Here is a 19,851-nt window from a genome sequence, read left to right on the forward strand (position 1 = left end):
CAGGATGGAGAGATGAAGGGGGAGTGGGGGGTGTAGGCAGAGAGAGAGCGAGAATGGAATGCAAAAAAGAAAGACAAAAAGAGAAGTGCGTTTGAGATGTAAAATATCCCTTAGCTGAGCCTTAGTAACACGACAAGGCATTTAGAGTTAGCTGTCATATGAATCGCTGACTGACTAAAATGTCTGTTTTGATCAGACATTGCCACCTAAGAGTGTGTCTGTGTGACTTGCAGTATTAACAACCATCCTGTCCTTCACTTTTCTTTCAACAGCATTACATAAAATTAAATCTTTCTGTTTTTTAACACTGTATTGTTTTCATTTTCTGTCTACATGTAGGTAACTGTATTAATGGTAATCACTATAGTTTGACAGTCAAGGTGAACCTGCTCACATCATTATGGGGAAGCTGTGAATCCAAGTCGCAGTCTTTCGATCATCTGCCTCTCTGATCATTTTCCCATCTCACACCAACTCTTTTCAACTCTGCTGTCATCTCAGCTTTTCCTCTCCTTGTATTGTCCCTGCTAAACCCACTCCTCTGATAGTGACACATTCATTTTAATTTCTTTCATTTCCTCTTACCCGTTCCTGTATCTGCAGGTGGAGTTTGACTGCATTAATCCCAAGAAACAGAAAAAGAAGAAGAACTATAAAAATTCTGGAGTTATCATTGTCAAGTCCTGCAAGGTGAGGACGGATGGAGGTTTCTTAGCAATCTTAGAATTGCAGTAGATGTATTCTTTTTCTTACTGCTGTCACCGACACATTCAACTTGTGGCTTCACATATCAAACGTGTTTCCAAATCTATAATCAGATCAATATTTTTAGATTTCCTGGCATATTTCTCCACTAAGAAGCAAATAACGATAGTTACAGCTTTGTTGTAAACTGGGGAATCTGTACTCAGTCGGGAAATTGAGTGATATTTTAAAAGAATGAAAGCAACGTTTTGGTTTTACATGCTCAAGCATTCAGCATTATTAGTTGTCATGTTCTGATGTTTCCATATGGTTTAATGTTGGTTTTAACTGAAAGCTTATAGCTCTTATACAGGTGCTAAGCTTATAGTAGATAAAAAAAACTTTAATAAAATAAAACACTGTGATTGTTGCTGTTATTAAGTAAATTTTGCTAGTCGTGGTTCGGAGCACATTGCTCAGAGATTCTGGTCCATGGTGATATGATGGCTTCACACAGCTGTTGAATCTTTGTCAGCTGCACATCGATGCTCACTTTGAACTTCTGCATGGTCAAATGCACTAGATCGCTACCATGTTGTTGATTGAAATTTGTGTTAACAAACAGTTAAAGTACCCTGAAAAGTTTTTAGGAAGGGGGCAGAAGAAACAGAGCAGTGATGTTTTTCTACAGTTCCACTTATTTGTGTTTTAGTTGCTCCAGCTTCGGAAGGAAATGCTCTCCATTTAGCTGCTACATCTTTACCAGCCGCTTGTATACTTTAACTTTCTGATATTTTGTGCGAACCACCTTGCATACCTTTGCGCCAGGATTTATAAGTGAACCATGAGGCTTCACTGGAAAGTTCTGCAGTAATTCCTGCAGTAATGAACTAAACCAGTCCACACAGAGCAACATAGCTAGGTGATATTTCACAATGAATTCAGCAGTACAATTGAGTAAAGTTTGATAATACCACTGCTATATCAAACTTTTGTTTTAAATATTAGCTCAAGAAGTTTGATCCATTAGCAATCTAAGCAGGAGCAACAAAAATAACTCACCTACAGTAGCAAATCAAATAGATTATCCAGCCTCTCATCACGTCTTAATGATCCATCTTAACACTCGACTCAGTGAATTTCAGTTTTGATCAACTGGCACACTTCTAACTGGGCGTTCATAACTCCACTTGAATAGCTAATTAGTACGATGGCTCAGAGCCCCACAGAGGACACATTAAGCTGAACCATGGAGTCTTTCGATGCCTGTTGGAATAACATTAAAGCTGTGTGCGTGCAATGACAAGCTTTCATAATTGATTCCTTTCCTTCTTTCCCTCTTTTTTTTTTCTTACACACAATCATGAACAAGCCTTTGTACAGAGACACACATAGGGCACAGCACATGAAGAAAATGGCTAATATAGTAATTATATTTGTTGGCTGCCAGCAGGGATTAGACTAATGACGGTAAAATCCATGCTAAATATTCATTGTAATTGGAGTGCTCAAACAAGATAAGTGGTGCTCTACTGGTTGCACATTATGTCATGAAAAATATATGTCAGGTTTGTTTAAAAAATTAAAAAAGAATAATGTCTGTGTTTATGTTTGCAGCAAAGTTAATGGTGAATGATAGAAAATATTATTTCATTTATAGATCTGATCTTCAGCAGATCAGTTCTCACTTGCACACTTATTTTCCTGATTTCTTGCTTTTTTCCCGTGTCTCTAGATTACAAGGGACTACACTTTTCTGGATTACATACTGGGAGGATGCCAGCTCATGTTTACAGTAAGTACGATATTAGCTTGCACGTTTATATCTCTGCAATAATGTTATAATGGCACATTGATCCAAATCTAACCCTGTGTCTTTTATAAACCAAAAGAAAAAGGGTTAAAAACAGAAAGGTGGTACTGATTGTTGTAAAGAGGAGAAATTGGGTATCGTGAAATGTTGAAATGGTTGAAATGGAAAATGAATGAGAGAACGACAAATGAGGAAAGAAAGGGAGACAGATAAACAACAAGAAGATATTTTACCAGAGGGAGGGGGAGAGAAAGAGAGGCGTCATGGTCTATTTTAGTCTCTTGTTAGTAGAAACTCTTGTGTGTCCCCGATGATGTCACACCTTTTTGTGCAACTCAGTGAATGAGAGAGAAAGAGTCCTCTTTTATAGTAGCCAGGCGCAATCGCTGCCACACATTGAGTTGTTTTATTAATATATTTCCTATAGCACTCATGCAATGAGAGAGTACACACATATACACACATGCACTCTGTGCCAACTTCACTGCATGTACACAATGACCCTTTTTTCCCTCCTTCTCTATCTCTCCAACAATTTCCCAGCTTTGTGAGCTAGAACCAGGCTCCAGATGTAGCAGAATGAAGATAACGTAGTTCCTTACATGCTTGATTTTGTGGTATTTCTTGTAAAGTGTGTTCTCAGATTGGACATCTGTGCACCACATTGTACAGTTATATTTGTCAAGATTCATGTTTTCTCTACAGATGTACTGGAAGAAAGTTGATTGTTTCTGATTATATAAAATATAATGGATAGTTTAAATATCCTCCATGCACTTTGGTTGAATTCTCTAATGCTGGAAAAAAATACTTTGAGTACTCATATACAGTAATGTAAAAAAAAAGTACACCCTTACACTCTGAGCACCTCTGTAAAAGTATATGTTTTGTCATTTTGCTAGTCTGGAGCATTCATGTGTATGTTAACACAATGCCAGAGTCGTCTCTGGAGTTCATATCCCTGCAAATTCACTTTAATCTCGTGTCATGCAATGCTCAGAAAATCTGCAAAAAAAAATCCAAGGGCAACACCTCAGACTCTGCAGATCTCAGTAAATGTTAAAGTTTATGATGGTACAATTAGAAAAGACACTGAATAAGAATGACTTGTTTAGGAAGGGTTGCCAGGAAGAAAGAAAACACAATAATCCCAAAAACCCCCACCCACATGTCAGCATGGGTTAAGTTTGCAAAGTTGTATCTGACAACAATGGACAGACAAGACCAAAGTGGAGATGTTTAGCCACTAAGTAAACCGTGAACTCCTTTGAACAACAAAGTATTGCAGAGTCAAATGTGAGGCCAATATCTAAAATTTGACTCAGATTAGTTGATGCCACAGGACAATGATCCCAGCAACACTACAGCAGAATGTCTGATAAAGAAAAAAATCATGGTGTTTCATTGACCCAGACGAAGTGCTGTGGTGGGACCTTAAGATAGCTGTGCATTAAAATCAACGCCTGCAAACCTTAATGAACTGAAGCAACACTGTAAATAAGAGAGGGCTACAATTCCTCCACAATGATCTGAGAGACTGATACAAAGTCATCCAGAAAACAGTTTCTCCAAGTTATTACTGAAAGTGGCTCTACAACCTACTGAATCATGGGGTGGATGAGTTTTTGAAAAAGTCGCTGTTACATGATTGCAAATGTTGGTATTCAAAAAAATGGCAGAGAGAAAATACATAACCACTGGTGCTGGAGTGATATAACCTGTACTCACAACAACAACTCTTACAATGTGAAGTCAGGAAAAGAAGTATTTAATTAAATCGATGCAGCTCTACATATTAAACCGGCCAAGACAGGAAAGGCTATATTACATTTTTAATGCAAAGCATCTGGGATAACAGTTGAGTTCCATTATGTTTATTCTATTTAAGAAGGAAAAGGTTTAAATATTAACAATTGCACTTAGGTCCATCGTGTAAATTTGCTAGATTTAGCCATATAGGCTAATTTTCATCTGCAGTCACTAGAGGTTAGTGCTATTCATAACCAAATTAATGAAATCCTAAAATCTTTCAGGGAAAACCCACATGTGAACACATGTTGTGGGAAAATTAGTGTTGTGGGAATGGGCAGTATGCTGAATTTATCAGTCGAAATTGAAATGCGTAGGAGTTTGTGCTCAGTCAATGTGTTTATATATATGCTGATTACCTTTTTGGCATAAACTCTGTGTATTTAGGAGGACAAGAAGCAGTTTTGCCTCAAGGCTCTAATGTTTCCCAATTGGACACATACATAGAAGTATCCTGTTTTATCTACTATACCTAGTATCTATTTATCTATTTAGCAAGAAGGCATGTGTGTGCATGGTGCAAGGGATCGTAAGAAAGTTCATACAATTAGAGCACCCAAAGCTCACAGCACAAAATGTCTGCATAGTCCCTCACAATAATGCACTTTCACAAGCTACATACACACACAGTAATAAACCATCGGAACAATGTGATGCGTGAATACCTGTAAATTACTACTTAAATGTTAAATAGATATGGAAATGTCATCATTATCCACCCAGGAATCTGTTTTCATTATTTGCAACATGTTGACACTGCAGAGTAGTTTCGGAGTTTCAGAGTAGCTTCCTTCTGTGATAGAAGGCAGTGTTGAGTATTTTTCTGGTCTCAAGAAAGCTGTTGTTGTGCACTGAGCTGTTGAGGACTACATTTTGTCAGAAACAGTTAGCTGCTAAAGCTGCTAATAACAATGATAACCTCCAGTGTCAACCTGCTATTTACACCTGAGCCTATTGATGGAAATGAGGCTTTAAAAGAAAAAAGGATAGTTAGACACTTTACTACATATTTACAATATGATGTACAATTTAAGTGAACATATGTTTCTCAATTTCATTTAATTTGTCATTATTTTTGGTCTAAAATGTCCAACTTTTCAAACAGTGCCTGTTACATGCTGCTCCATGCTCAACAGTATATGGTGCTGTGATGAGAGCAAAACACAGATTTTAAAGACTGTACTGTAGCTACTTATGTAACCACTTGTTCCATTCCAGGAGTTAAAAGCAACGATGAAATCTTTCTTTAATGAGTTTAGTGTAATATTTGCAGCAAAGCAGGTTTGTTTTTGAACTCTTACTTCTCTAAGACCAAAGCTTCCTAACCACATTTTTTTTCTTTATTCCTATAATGAGGATGACGACATTTTGCTGTTAGTTTTATTTGTAGATTTAACCTTTTATTTGAGCACAGCGTCACCTACATAGCCATTAAAGAAGATTTTCACATAGTTCCCAATTTGAAGTAATTATTAAAACTTTGAGTTTTGAATGACCACCTGTTAAAAACATGAGTTAGCATTGAGCGGAAAATAGCATGCAGATTTGCCAGTCTGCCAGTAACATATTTAATATGAAGATCACCTGTTAGAAAAGAGAAGCTGATTTTACCCACTTTTTTGTAATCACTGAACAAAAATTATAGCCGATGAAGCCGTTAAAACAGAGGCATTATATAATCATGCTGTAACCTCCAAAGGATGCAATGCAGATTCTATTTCACTGCTGAATTTTTGATAATTCTAGTATTTATTGAATGATAAATGAGCTTCAGTAGCAGGTAATTCCTCTACTCGGCAATTGACAACCTGTTAAAACTAGAAGTTGGATTTCTGAGTCGTCCAGCTGTGATAGGCTTTGAGGTTTAGGGCCATTAGGACGCTCTATGTCCAGCCTTCTCTCTTTTCGATGGCTACCGTGAAGGTGAAACACTCATCCCCAGGTAATCAGCCAGCAGTCAAGTGCCCCAACAAAAAGTTGGACAGCTCTCAGCCATGGCAATGTTTCAGCGTTACTGAAAATGCAAACATCCAACACAATGTGTTGAAATATAATAATTACTGGAATTTGCAAACAGGTTCCGACTCACAGAATTGTTTAAATATTTTTAATCAGTTCATCACTCAAGGCTCTGCTCTTCTGGAATTTGTTGAATTTCAGTGCAATGGGAACATTTTCCTGCAATAGTGGTGATGAAATGAGCAAATTTGAGGCAGATTGGTAACTTAAATCCTCCCTGCCCCCTCCTAATCTTTTGCCGTTTGTCACAAACCTGCAGCTCTTTCACTGAGTTACACACACACACACACACACATGCAGAGATATTTTACCTTCTCCTGCTTACAGGCTCATTTACTTCACACACGTGAGCACAAACGTATATCCTCCACATTCCATACTTCACACTAAACACTAAAATTGATTTTAAATGTAGATTCCATGGGTAACTCATGACTTTCCCTCTCTCTCTCTCTCTCTCTCTCTCTCTCTCTCTCTCTCACACACACACACACACACCCACAAAGCACAGGTTCAAAACTCACTATCTGTATTCATACAGACGTTTTCCTACTGCGCTCTGAACAACCGTGGTGTAGGTGTACATGCACACGTACACAAACATTACACCTCACCTTTTTATGCACGCTGACTGATTTAGACATGTATAATCTCGCGCAGATTCTCAATTACCAAAGAGTTCTCCTCACATACACACTGGCATTTATATGCTCGGATTTTAGGACCTCGCTCTCTTTCTGTGTTCTCACGTACGCGGGGAAGCGGTCGTGTACAAAAAAAGCCCATCCTCACAGTCACACACACATGCAGAAAGAGCTGTTCTCCGGTGTTCAATCAGACTTAGTATGGCTATAATCCTAATCTCCGCGAAGGGAAAGTCTCTCCTCTGGGCTGCAGGAGCTTGAGGAGAGAGCCGCATTTCTGTTACCCACTCCAACACAAAGACACAGCCTGCTACTGCTGATAGGCTGTTTATGAAAAACATTTTTACTAAATTAAGATATTATTAATATCATATGTTTGATATCATTCAGGGGCCATATAGAGAACAGTTAACATAATGGATTTTCAAAAATCGAAAACAGACTCTTAGAGAGTATCAATAGCTTGTGTATATTGTGTGTATATTATACCACAGTGAAAGAAACCACTTCCTGCAGTATAAGCTGAAACTCATATTAGTAACCGCTGTAATGGTCAAATCCATTAGTGTTCATGAGGAGAGTCATTGCTTAGCTTCCATGTTAAGGAAAATTCCAGTTCATTTCAATGTGTTCATTTCTACCTTAAAGGCCATTTTATTAGGTATCTATTGCCAGTAGTAGGTTGAACTCCCCTTTGCTTTCAGAACTGCCTTTATTTATGGTGATTTGTGGCATAGATTCAACAAGGTGATGGAAACATTCCTCAGGGAGTTTGGTCCATATGACACCGTTGCATAGTTGCAGCAGATTTATCCACTGCACATCCATCATGCATCATGTCCCGTTCCACCTATTAGATTGAGATCTGGTGACTGTGGAGGCCATCTGGGTATAGTGGATTCACCATCGTTTAAAAAAAAATCCAGTATGAGATTATGTGAGGTTTGTGATGTAGATGTGGTATCCTGCTGGAAACAGTCATCACAAAATGATTAGTTAGCAGCAATACTCAGGTAGCCTGTGGTATTTAAATGATCCTCAGTTAGTTCTAAGGGTTCAAAGTGTGCCAAAAAAACATCACCCACACTATTACACCAGCAGCCCGAACCAATGATACAAGGCGGGATGGATCAATGCTTTCATGTTGTTTACACCAAACAGCAGAAATCGTGACTGTTCAATTTTAAATCATGCTTTTTATTTGTTTTTGTTTTTTAATGTCTCTGTAAAGCACTTTGAATTACCTTGTTGTTGAATTGTGCTATATAAATAAACTTGCCTTGCCTTGTTCAGACCAGGCAACATTTCCCAGTCTTCTCCTGTCCATTTTGCTGAGCTAGTGCAAATCGTAGCCTCAGTTTGCTGTTTTTAGTTGACAGTGGTGGCACCCAGTGTGGTCCTCTACTGCTGTAGCTCAATTTCTTCAAGGGTTGGCATGTTGTGCATTTACATGGCTTGGCTTATTTGAGTTCCTGTTACCAGCAGTCTGGCCGTTCTTCTCAGAGTTAATCTGGCCAGAGAACTGCCGCTCGCTGGCTGTTTTCTCTTTTTCAGACCATTCTCTGTAAACCCTAGAGATGCTTGTGTGGGAAGATCTCAGTAGATCAGCAGTTTCTGAAATACTCAGACCAGCCTGTCTAGCACCAACAAGCACACCACGTTCAGTCGCCTTTTCCCCCCATTCTGATACTCGCTTTGAACATGATCAAGCAGGTGGTCTTAAACATTTGCACTCTTCATCTTAATCATAGAGATTCAGAGTGCAAATGCATTGCAGCCACTAGCAGCATTAGGGATCTAATGCCACGCCGGCCTGTTTTGCATCTGTAAGGAAGTGAAGAGCTTTCAAGGATGGTAGTAGGTTTTGCTTTTTGTTTCTTTACCTTTTATGGAGATCTGATTGTTTGTTCTGGTCAATCACTTGTCTTTTTTTCTTTTCTTAGAAGGAAAAAGCATGATTGAGACATTAATGTTCATCGGAACTAAAGCAGCATTAGTGGAATTACTCTTAGTAAACATAATTTAAAAAATACAGTTTACTCATTTTTCTTTTGGATTCAAACTTTTCACAAATCCTAATGCCAACAGCATCTTACGCAGCTTCTCTTTTCAAGATTTTGTCAGCTTTATGTTGTTAAATGCAAGTGTAGCAATCAAATCTACTCATGATGATTAAAATAAAGATGATCGATCGCCACTTTTCCTTTCCCTGCTGATATTCAGATTTCCAGCAATAATAACGATGATTACTCGACTCAAGTAAGTTGGCTCCCAAATTTAAATCCTCTTATCACTGTTATCTTTTTGCAGTGGATCTATTTTTGATTATTTTTAACTGGTTCACATCTCTTAAGCTGAAATTGTCTCGTGAATTCATTTAAACTCGTTTTATATTGACAGGTGACTCATAACCCCTTTTGATCAAACATTTGAAAATAAAAAAAAAAGCTAATGAGAGAGAGACGTAGACAATGAAAGGAGTCAACCTCCATTCAGTTACACATTCTGCCTTTCAGTGCTGCAGAATTTACAACATAGTTATTCTCACAAATATATTTTCATCATTTTCTTATCGTGACTACCTCGGCTGAAAAAATGAACAGAATGTCATGTTAATAACAGCTGCTGTGCTGCTGCAGAATGACACCGAATCAAAGAGAAAGTCGGATGCTACAATCTGTTCTACTATACCTTTTTTGGGTTAGTCCAAAGACGGTGAAAGTGATTTCCTGCGGTTGCATCACATTTCACATGTAAAAGGGAGATTATGTCTTTAGAGCTAGTCATTTTTTTCCTGTCCTCTTTTTTTATGCATGCTTTTATTTTGTTTATCTAAAAAAGCATCAGAGTGGATAGCATGTAATTTTATTTCAAAGTTTTTAGTCTCCGCCGACGTGGAATAATTAGAGTGTTGATAAAAACAAAATAGAACAGAACTGGTGAACAAATCATGACATATAAGAAACACACACAGTGTGTGTGACTAGCAGCAATGTGGACACTAAAATGTCAGTAAAGTCAGCAGCTTGATAGGAAAGATAACTCTAAAATACTGTTTATAAAAGACTGACATAGCTTTTGGGTCTTTGTGCTGTCCTGCAGGGGTGTCGTCCCCCCCACCCCACCCCACATTTAGAGGTTGCCACGGTGCCTTGCATCCTTTTGTGTTACTCAAGCCATCTGCATGTCCTCCTTCACACATCCATGAATCTTCTTTGGTCTTTATCTTTCCCTCCTGCCTGGCAGCTTCGGCTTCATCATCCTTTGTCCAGTACATCCACTATCCCTCCTCGGCACATGTCCAAAGCATTTCAGCCTTGCCTCTCCTGCTTTGACTCCAAATCGCTCAACCCGAGCTGTCCCTCTGATATACTCATTCCTAATCCTGTCCATCCTGGTCACTCTCAAAGAAAATCTTAACATTTTCAACTCTGCCACTTCTAGCTGAGCTTCTTGTTGTCATCTTGTCAGCACAAGATGACTCCTGGTAGAAAAAAGAAGTCAGATTGTGTAGAAATCACTTTATCCATAAGCCAGGCTTAAGTCTTGTTGAATGCAATTTGATATTTATTTTCAAAATTATTCTAAAATAAAGGAAAAATAAAGCAAAATAGATAACACAAGTTGTGCTTCAGGCAGACCTACTTTGTGGCCAAGTCACTGCCGTATGAGCGTGCAGGATTCCTTAACTTCTCATTCAGTTACAGCCTTTGCTCATAAACTGGCTGTGATAATGGTGATGGCCAAAATGCTTAATTCACAGTCTTCACAAACCAATGTGTGACATCACAGTGGTTAAACCTTTCTTTTATATGCTGTCTATGTGGGTACAATGTGTCAGCTACCAAGTTACGGACAAGTAGTAATTGATTGTAATTGATTCACTCCACTAAAGACACAAAAAGTAGTTTTAAAAAACCCACTTTGTTGTACATATCATAGCAGTTTGCCTACAAGCACTGAGTCATTCATCATTACATACTTGGCACTGCTGTGATTTTTATTGTTTTCTTTAAAAAGCATCCAGTGGCTCCTGTGTACCTCACAAAAGCAAAAATACACAACTACAACCAACAAGACAAATATGAACCAAGAGAAGGCTTTCCCACAGTGGGCTGCAGCTTCTGCTTGTCACTGTCTCTTTATCGCCTCAGAGTGAGACAGAGAACAACTCCAGAAGATGTTCACACAGGCTCTAACACATCCATCCCTCCATCCATCTATGTGACTGTTTAACTGCAAATGAGCCTAAGAGGTTCTGGCACGAGAACTGGCTCATCAGTACTCGACAGGGTGCAGCTGGGAAAACTCCAGCGTGATTGTCAGCATGTCTATTATTTGACAGTAATTTGGCAGTAGTCGAATCCATCTATGTAATGCGGTCACAGACATTTTCTGCCACATTGCTGCGCTAAAATTTCCAGTAATGAAATGCTCCTCCGTCACCCCATGATCATTTTAATTCTTGTACTTGCTTGTTAAAACTGTGTGTTTGTCATGGTGTGTTTAGTCTGCTTGTGTGTTCGCAATTACTAATAGCTTGAGGCGAGGAATAAGTTGGAAACAGAATGGTGTCATCTCCTACTGTCATCAAATACACAGCCATCAAACTAATAGCATCTGTCACGGAGAGGCCACTGGAGGAAAAATGCTGTAACAGTTTAGGGATGATCTTATGCCATCAATTTGGCGTACATATTTTCAGCTTCATAGTAAGACAAAATAAATGATACCAGAGGGGGAAAATATGTACTACATGAGGGAAACAAAAAGCCTACTATACAATAAACCCTTTCTTTTTCTGCTTAGTGGTGTACCTGCAGTATTGTGCTTAAGTCTTAAGCTGCCTCTAATTTTGTTATTTCTTTGCTTCCAATGAGCTATTCTGTAATTTTTTTAATAGATTTTTTGAAGGTCTTTCAAAGTACGTAACTCACATAACAGAAAATGTTTAAATTGTATTGTTAGAAACTTTGTTACTAGCACTTTTCTCCCATTTCTTTACTTACAAAAATACCAAAAGTAACAGTTTCATAGGCATAAAATAGTAGTTGTTTTCCACCAACAAGGTGATTCCCTGAGCTATTAGCTGAAACCTTGGTGTATCTTGGAGTCGCAGGCCAAGAAAATATCTACAACAGATCAACAGTGTATTTAAGTCATGTCCTTAAGAAATATGGATAAAAAAAGTCCAGCAGGACTTAAGATCCATCTGACCCTTCAATTGGTGCATCTACTTTTTGTTGAAGTTATTCTTAATGAAGGGGAAAGTGGACAAAAGGCTGATGTACGCCAAATTACACAAGAACTGAAAATCAGTGGAATTATGAGTGCAGAAAAGTACCGTCATATTTTGATCTGCCATGCAATACCATTGAGACGGCATCTGAATGGGAACAGCTTCATTTTTTAGCATGACAATGATCCCAAATACTCTGATAATTCAGTAAAAGCATACTTGGATAGAAAAACACACAATGGTCAGTCATGGATTGGCCTCCCAGGCAAAACAACATTGCTGAAGCCTTGAGGGATCATAGTAACAGAGAACTGAACAAAAGGCAGCCAGGATCCAAAGAAGAGGTTTGAATGTCTTAAAGAAACCTGGAGAACTATTCCTGATAACTACTTAAAGAAATTCCAAAGGAAAGCTTGCCTGAAAGAGTTCAGGCTTTGTTGAAGTATGAAGGTGGTCATAAAATATGTTGACTTTGAACCTCATTAGAATTGTACAAACTCTATCTTTCCCTTATATAATGTACTTACATGAATTTATGTTTCAATAAAGTGCTCCACCTGTTTTCCATCTTTCTAGCAAAACATTAAGAAATGTGGAGAGGCTTTGCACAGTGATGCAGTCATCCATGCTATCACAAATCGTAACCAGACCAAATAGAAAGACTAATATGTTAGCAGAAATTTGGTCTTGGCTATGATACCAGCAGTGAGAGATCCTAAAACACTTGACCTGGGCAGCCCTGAGCCAGGCTTTTTGAAGCTGCGAGCTTGGTGTGTAAAGTAACCACAGTTGGTTACTTTACACACCGAGACCTTGAGGAACATATTCTCAGCTATACCCATATGAAAAAGAAGCAGAACTTTATTTTTGTACTGCTGTATGTCTCATAAATTATTCATGAAACTTGCCACTTTCACATCTAGTAAGACAGACAACCACACGCTTTCACATCCACACACACAGCCGATTTAGACTCCCCAATTAACCTAACATGCATGTCTTTAGACTGTGGGTGGAAGCTAGAGCAGAATCCTATGCAAACCATTACTTCACACAAAAAGGCCCCGGCCAACTCCTCTTGCTGTGAGTCAACAGTGCTAATCACTATACCACCATGCTGCCCCTCATGCAACATAATTATAAGGATTAAGTGTGACTCAAGTAAACATTATATATTTGAGAAGAATGCAAAAGAGTCCACTTTGATGATGAGTAAATCGTAGTCTTGTGAGACTTGCATGAAAAAATAAACATGTACTGTTAAAGACAAAAGAATATATAATTTTTTTTTTTCCTTTTTCCATATGTGTATTGTGTTGATGAAAGGAGTGAAAAACCAACACATTGTATCAGTTTGGAGGCCTATAGGAGAATGTGGGAGAAGTGAAGATGAGGCTTCTTGTAAGTCCTGCTGGGAGACTTCAGAGCTCCTACTGAGTTTGACTGTCGAGACACACGAGAGACTGGGAAAGAGACACCAGCACATTCTTTTTTATTTTTTCGCTAATCTGATCAACTGTCTTCTCTTTTCTACATTTTAGACACATCACATGTAAAGATGAATGCCAAGCTGCATCCATATATATACTCTCTGTTTGCAATGCTCAGACACCTATTTCACATCAAGTCGCAGAAAAATAAAATACTCAGCTTTAACTTACTAAAACTGAAGCACACTCTTTTTGGATGTGCTGTTCTGGGGGCAGCCTCAAGTGGCCTTCAGAGGAACTGCAGGTTTTGGCACCGTTCACTCTTCATTTTCAGACCCAGAGGTTGTCACTTTGTTTTAATCTGTCTTTTGTAATGGCCTGGACCTGCACTATTTAGATTTGTGCACAGTGCAGATAACTTGAATGGCTGTAATGAGTAACTCATAATGAACAGAACCCCAGGCTGAATTGCCTATTTAGAATTCTAATAATGATTTTGCAAGAAGTAGAAAAAATATCTTTTTTTTTTCCTTCTCGGAGACGAAGGAGAAAGCCAGTATTATGTGTAGACTGCTCTCGTCTGACTGTTCTCCGGTGACAGTCAGTTTTATATTGCAGCTTCAATAATAAATAATAAATCTCAATAATAAATTTGACCTGCTAAAATTCCAGCTGGCACCAGCTTTTGGGGGCAGATTTTTGTATGGTGAGGCATCAATTGGTTGATCTGAAAGTATATGTGTCATCTGGAAGAAATTATTCTAAAATTAACCAGAGGCAACAGTTCAAGGCTAAATTCAGGCTTAATCAGGGCAAGCTCTACGAGGATTTAGTAAGCTGTGAAAATTCAGGTGTAGCGGTCAGAATTGGAAGATAATAATGCTTCAGGTAAATTTTACTTTCCCTCTGGAAGCGAATCCAATGACTGACTCGACTCTGCTGAAATGAAAATCTTTCACTCGGTAATGTTGCTGATGCAAAAGTGTGTTTCTGAGCCAAAAGATGAATGGATGTTCTTGTGTCCTGTTGCTTGGTTTCCGTGTTAGCTATGGGTTTACAAATAATGGGCTCATAAAACGTATTTGTTCGCTTAACACCCTGAAGTGTGGTTTATGTGGTTTTCACACAGAGTGCTGTGGAACAATTTTAACAGCTAAAAGTAAAGCAAGGATGCTTTAAAAAACAGTTGAATTAGTGGATTTCATTTAATTGAGAAAAAGTAATGAAAAGAAAAAACGTAAATGGATAGTAGCCCAAATGCTTGTGGGTATTTAGGCTTGTTTTTCTGCTGCAGAATGAAAGCAGTATGATCAGAGGCCTCACTGATTTGAGTGCGATGGATAAGAACGAAAAAATCTGTGCCTAAAACTTCTGCACAATTCTGTATGTTGTTGTCACATGCCCACAATACAAAACACAGCAGCACCCTAATTCTGTCACCCTGCATTTCTGTACCCGTCACTCCTGCTTCTCCTGTTGCTCTTTAAACTCTTTCCTCTCCTTGCCCTACCACTCTTTACCTCATTTTCCCAATTTTCTCCCTTGTACTCACTCACCCCCCACCTTTGCTCCCTTCTCCGTTATATCTTTTCTCGGTCCTTGTCCTTACTGAACTAGAACATTGTTGTCTTATAATACACCAAACAAAAGACCGAAGAAGAAGATCGTTTTAGACTATGTTTAAGCTGATAGGAGGGAGGCGGAGATTGTGGGTCGGGTTCTTGTCAGCACACAAACCACTATTCACTGCCTGAGGAAAAGCCTGTCACTCTTAATCTCATATTGGGTTTGGCTGTGCTTCCCTGCGTTTGTGTTTTCCAGTGTGTGTGTTTGCTGCATGTGGAAAGTGTCTGTGTGTGCTCATATATGTGTTTACTGTACGTCACCCTGTGGTAATCTGTGTTAAAAGAAAAAAAAATCTCCATATGATTTCGGGGTCATCGCATGATTTTTATTTGTCTCTATTTACCCCAAAAATATACTGTGGAACTGCATTTACCTTCGGTTTTACTGACCAGAATTCACTGTACATATCCTCGAGGCTCCAAATGTACTTTCACGTCTGTATTACAAATGACATAAATATCAGTTAGCTGTATAAACCTGGGGTTACAGTCCCACACGCTAACACAAATTCCTGTCTAATAAGGAAACACGCACAATGTTTCTTTTAGTGTTTAAGTTTGAACACAAATCCAACAACACAAAGTAAAGTTAAAATCCAGCCCAGAGAGACTTCGAAGCGAACACCACAGTGATTTTACTTTAGGAACATGTACAGGTAGAAATGAAGGCTACAATGCTACAAGCCTAGCTGCTGTTCACTGGTTTTGTTACCTACTGAAGATCAGTGGCTGGTTGCAGGGTTGGGATTCGCCATTCACACAGCTAAAACATCACTCTGGCTAGCTGTGTGCGTGCATGCTGTCTGCAGGTGCTTGCAAAGAGCTGATGTTATGTTAGCAGTATGATGCAGGTAATTCTGTCCTGGACACATGTTTCATTTCACTATTTCCTTCTTGTTCTTTCATGAAAGAAAAATAAAAGTAATGCCAAAGTAATCGCCATTCCTCAGAAGTTTCAGACCCTCCACCATTGTCCTCCTCCCTGCACACGATTTGGAAATGATGCAATGTGATAACTACTTATCGGTCACCTCTTTGTATTTTAATAGGTCGGTATAGACTTTACGGCATCCAATGGGAACCCCCGAGAACCGTCCTCCCTCCACTACATCAACCCACTGGGCAGCAACGAGTACCTCGCTGCCATTTTAGCTGTGGGACAAATCATACAGGACTATGATACGTGAGTATTTAAATCAAATCCTGTGGGGTGGTGCAATGTTTTTAGTCAGTTCAGTGCAAACATTTACATTTTTCATACATTTCTTGCAAAGAAAGGTCACATAGAGCAGTAAGGGATGAGTGAGGCTGGTTGATGTAAAGGTTTATCGTTTCACTGCTGAAATCCATAAACTGTACAGATAAGATGGACTTAGTCTCTGTATCCTCATTTTTATATATTTTTACTGCCTTGCTGAAGCCTTGAGCCTTTATAGGTTAAAGAGTAGCAACCTCCCAATAAAAAGGCAGGCCTACCCAAAATTATACCCTGCTTTATCATATATTTTACTCTAAACAGCCCCAGAATTTATAAACTAAATATCATGTTGCACTGAAGAAAAACTTGAAACTGCTGATTAAGACCACAAACTCATTACGAAGTCAAAATTAAAGTAAGCAGTGATGTCATTTTATCATGGACCATTCAAACTCTGCACCCAGCGGTTCATCAAAAAAATAAGGGTTTAGAGTACCTGCACATTGACTTCCCTTTTCAGATTATGCCATGTTTATATACAGACTATGCTAATCATATTAACTTGTGAACCACAAAGAGAGTGACTGGGGTCCTTAAAAGAACAACAATGACGCATTGGTTTCAGAGTATTTTGACGAAGACATTTACATATTCCAGTTTTGAAGTTTGAGCTTCGAGCAGTTGAGGCTTTGTGGAAAGAACTAAACAGGTTTATCAGTTCCCTAATACCCATCTTAATCCCATCATCTACACAAGCGCCACTGCACAGAGCTGTAGCATGGGCATCACTTTTGGACTTTAAACACACAAACATCTATTTGTTCTTTTACATTTTGTGTTAAAAATAAGACAGTATAAACAGACTAAGAACACCAATAGCATCTATCGACTGCTATTCCTCCTCTGTCAGTAAATAATTGTACATCAGTATATCTGATTTTCTGTCCTGTCCTGTCTTTAATGTTTTTCTTTGTGAGAAGACATTTTTCCTCACTGCATCATTTTGCCACCAGTTCTCTTCTTGCTTTTCTGTAAATGTCTTTGAATGTGTTTCTATGTGAACAAGGTAACAGGATTTTTCCTGCTATCTAAATCCAGCTTTTTGAATTTGTATGCAAAAAAAAGGAAAAAAAAAAAAGGTTTAACTAATGTTCCAATCTGTTGTCATGGTTTCCTCCTCAGTGACAAAATGTTTCCAGCTCTGGGATTTGGAGCCCAACTCCCACCAGACTGGAAGGTATGTGTGTTGATGGTGTTGTTGTTGTTGTTGTTGTTGTGTGCGTATGTGTGTGTGTTCCAAACACAAACGTAGGTGATACATGTATATGCATGTGGCAAAGAGAGAGGAGGGTGGGTTGTCATCAGCGGACTTACAGTTAAAGCCGAGATGTATTATTTTACACACAGACACACACGGAGAGACACAAATAAAATTATAAGCATTATAGATGCATATTCACATGATTACGCAACTGTCAACCCATCTGTGTTGCCATGGCACTGAGCTGATGAAAAGGACAAAGAAGAGAGAGCAGCACACAGAGGGATGGAGAGAGGGTGGGAGGGAGAAGGTGGGAGAAATGGACGCAATTTCTTAACAATATTGTACAGCGTAGTGAAGGATTATCATTCGATTCATTCATTTCTTTTCTCCTCAGGTGTCACATGAATTTGCCATCAACTTTAACCCAACAAACCCTTTCTGTTCAGGTGAGTTACCGCACAGGAGGTTATGATGTCATCTAGACCTCTGCAGCAACCTTTATAAGTATTTACAAATAGTTCTCATTTTCATTAATTTTTTTTTATTTACCCCATCTGAGTTCTCTCTAGTCTAGAAGTCTAGATACCCCATTTACATTTTTGGCCTTTCATACAAGATATTAGTTATTTTTCAACATAAACCCATACCATAAAAACATACTTTGATATGTTTACACTTATAGGATGTTGTCATGTTTTTGGATGCAAAAAAATAAGGCCACTAACTAGTTAATAGGTGTAAAACCTGTCATTTACAGATAGCTATATAATTAAGGTTATGGCAGAAAAAACACTGTGTGATTAAAAGAAACCACTAATAAAAAAAAACATGCCATCTCCAGATCATGTGACCACAGCAGGTGGTGCACTCCTCTCTAAGTGCCTTGCTGAGTAAATAACTCCTTAACACATCACCTACACTTGCTACTTTGGATGCTTGTCTAAATTAGAAGTATGAACGCTAATGCACATTATGACACCAAACAGTTCAGAGCAGTGAAAACAGTCCACTCCTTCACATTTAAATATTAAAAGTAACAGTGTCTAACAACTCTGACTCTGGGAATCTTTACACAGATTGATTAAATTTTACAACACTTCTGAACAAACAAAATAACATAAAAAAAGAGTAGTTTTTACTATTAGCTGTGGCTACACTTACGCTTTAAACACTGGACTTCAACTTGAGTGTGTTTATTGAGTATAAAGCACCATCATACCCGAGCAAAGCCTTACAGAGCTGCTTGCATGGCTGCAGATCCTTGTTTCTGAGTAAGAGTAAGTGCATACCCTCACCTTCATCGCACAAAGACGACTTGAAAAGATTCATAAATTGTCAGCACCTCGCTGTAATAACCTCATAGTAAGCTCTCCTTTTACTACACTGAACTTGCATCTGCTAACACGTTTGAAATGTGTAGGATGCAAACGTATTTATTGACAATTGCAAATCAATTGAGTGCCAACTGCTAAAAGCACATCTGTGAGACCCAGAAAAAAAAATTGTGATTGTGTAACACATGTTTTAGCCTGACTGAGGCAAAGAGGTTATGTTAAATAACTCCATTTATACTCACCCCTGTGCTGAAAAAGGCCCGCGTCAGAACATGAAGTTCAGCTTGTGGTTATTTAAAAAAAAAAAAACTGCCTCTGCAAATGCCCTTTTCTTTTTAGGGTTAGCTTATTTTCTGGGCCAATACAGCCTCCAGTACACTCTGAAATGAAAAATTCTAGGCCAAAGGAAAAAAAAGACTTCAGCTGTTATGCAAAACTTTATTCTTGAAATTGCAATATGCAGCTGTGCTGATAACAGAATGGTTTTATGTTCTCAACTATCGGTGTGCAATGTTTTGAATAAGTGCACATTTGTGCGGCATGTTTTTCTCTGAATGTGTATATCTTTATCATATGAAGATGTGAGTGAAGGGAGCACAAGTTTATGTATATATATATATATATATATATATATATATATATATATATATATATATTTATATATATATATATATATATATACATATATATATATATATATATATATATATATATATATATATATATATATATATATATATATATATATATATATAGATATATATATATATAGATATATAAATAAGCACTAAT

At 38.2% G+C, this 19,851-nt stretch overlaps 1 protein-coding gene across 1 annotated transcript in view; it reads left to right on the forward strand.

The window, feature by feature from the left end:
- cpne2 (copine II) overlaps positions 1 to 19,851 on the forward strand; it is a 49,912-nt gene that overhangs the window by 17,761 nt on the left and 12,300 nt on the right. The window contains exons 9-13 of the mRNA XM_063480510.1: positions 604 to 690; positions 2,420 to 2,479; positions 16,313 to 16,446; positions 17,644 to 17,698; positions 18,120 to 18,171. Coding sequence (XP_063336580.1) covers positions 604 to 690; positions 2,420 to 2,479; positions 16,313 to 16,446; positions 17,644 to 17,698; positions 18,120 to 18,171 — 388 coding nt within the window. The remainder of the gene's footprint in view (positions 1 to 603; positions 691 to 2,419; positions 2,480 to 16,312; positions 16,447 to 17,643; positions 17,699 to 18,119; positions 18,172 to 19,851) is intronic.

The sequence above is a fragment of the Pelmatolapia mariae genome, linkage group LG7, assembly GCF_036321145.2.
Source record: "Pelmatolapia mariae isolate MD_Pm_ZW linkage group LG7, Pm_UMD_F_2, whole genome shotgun sequence".
NCBI lineage: Eukaryota > Metazoa > Chordata > Actinopteri > Cichliformes > Cichlidae > Pelmatolapia > Pelmatolapia mariae.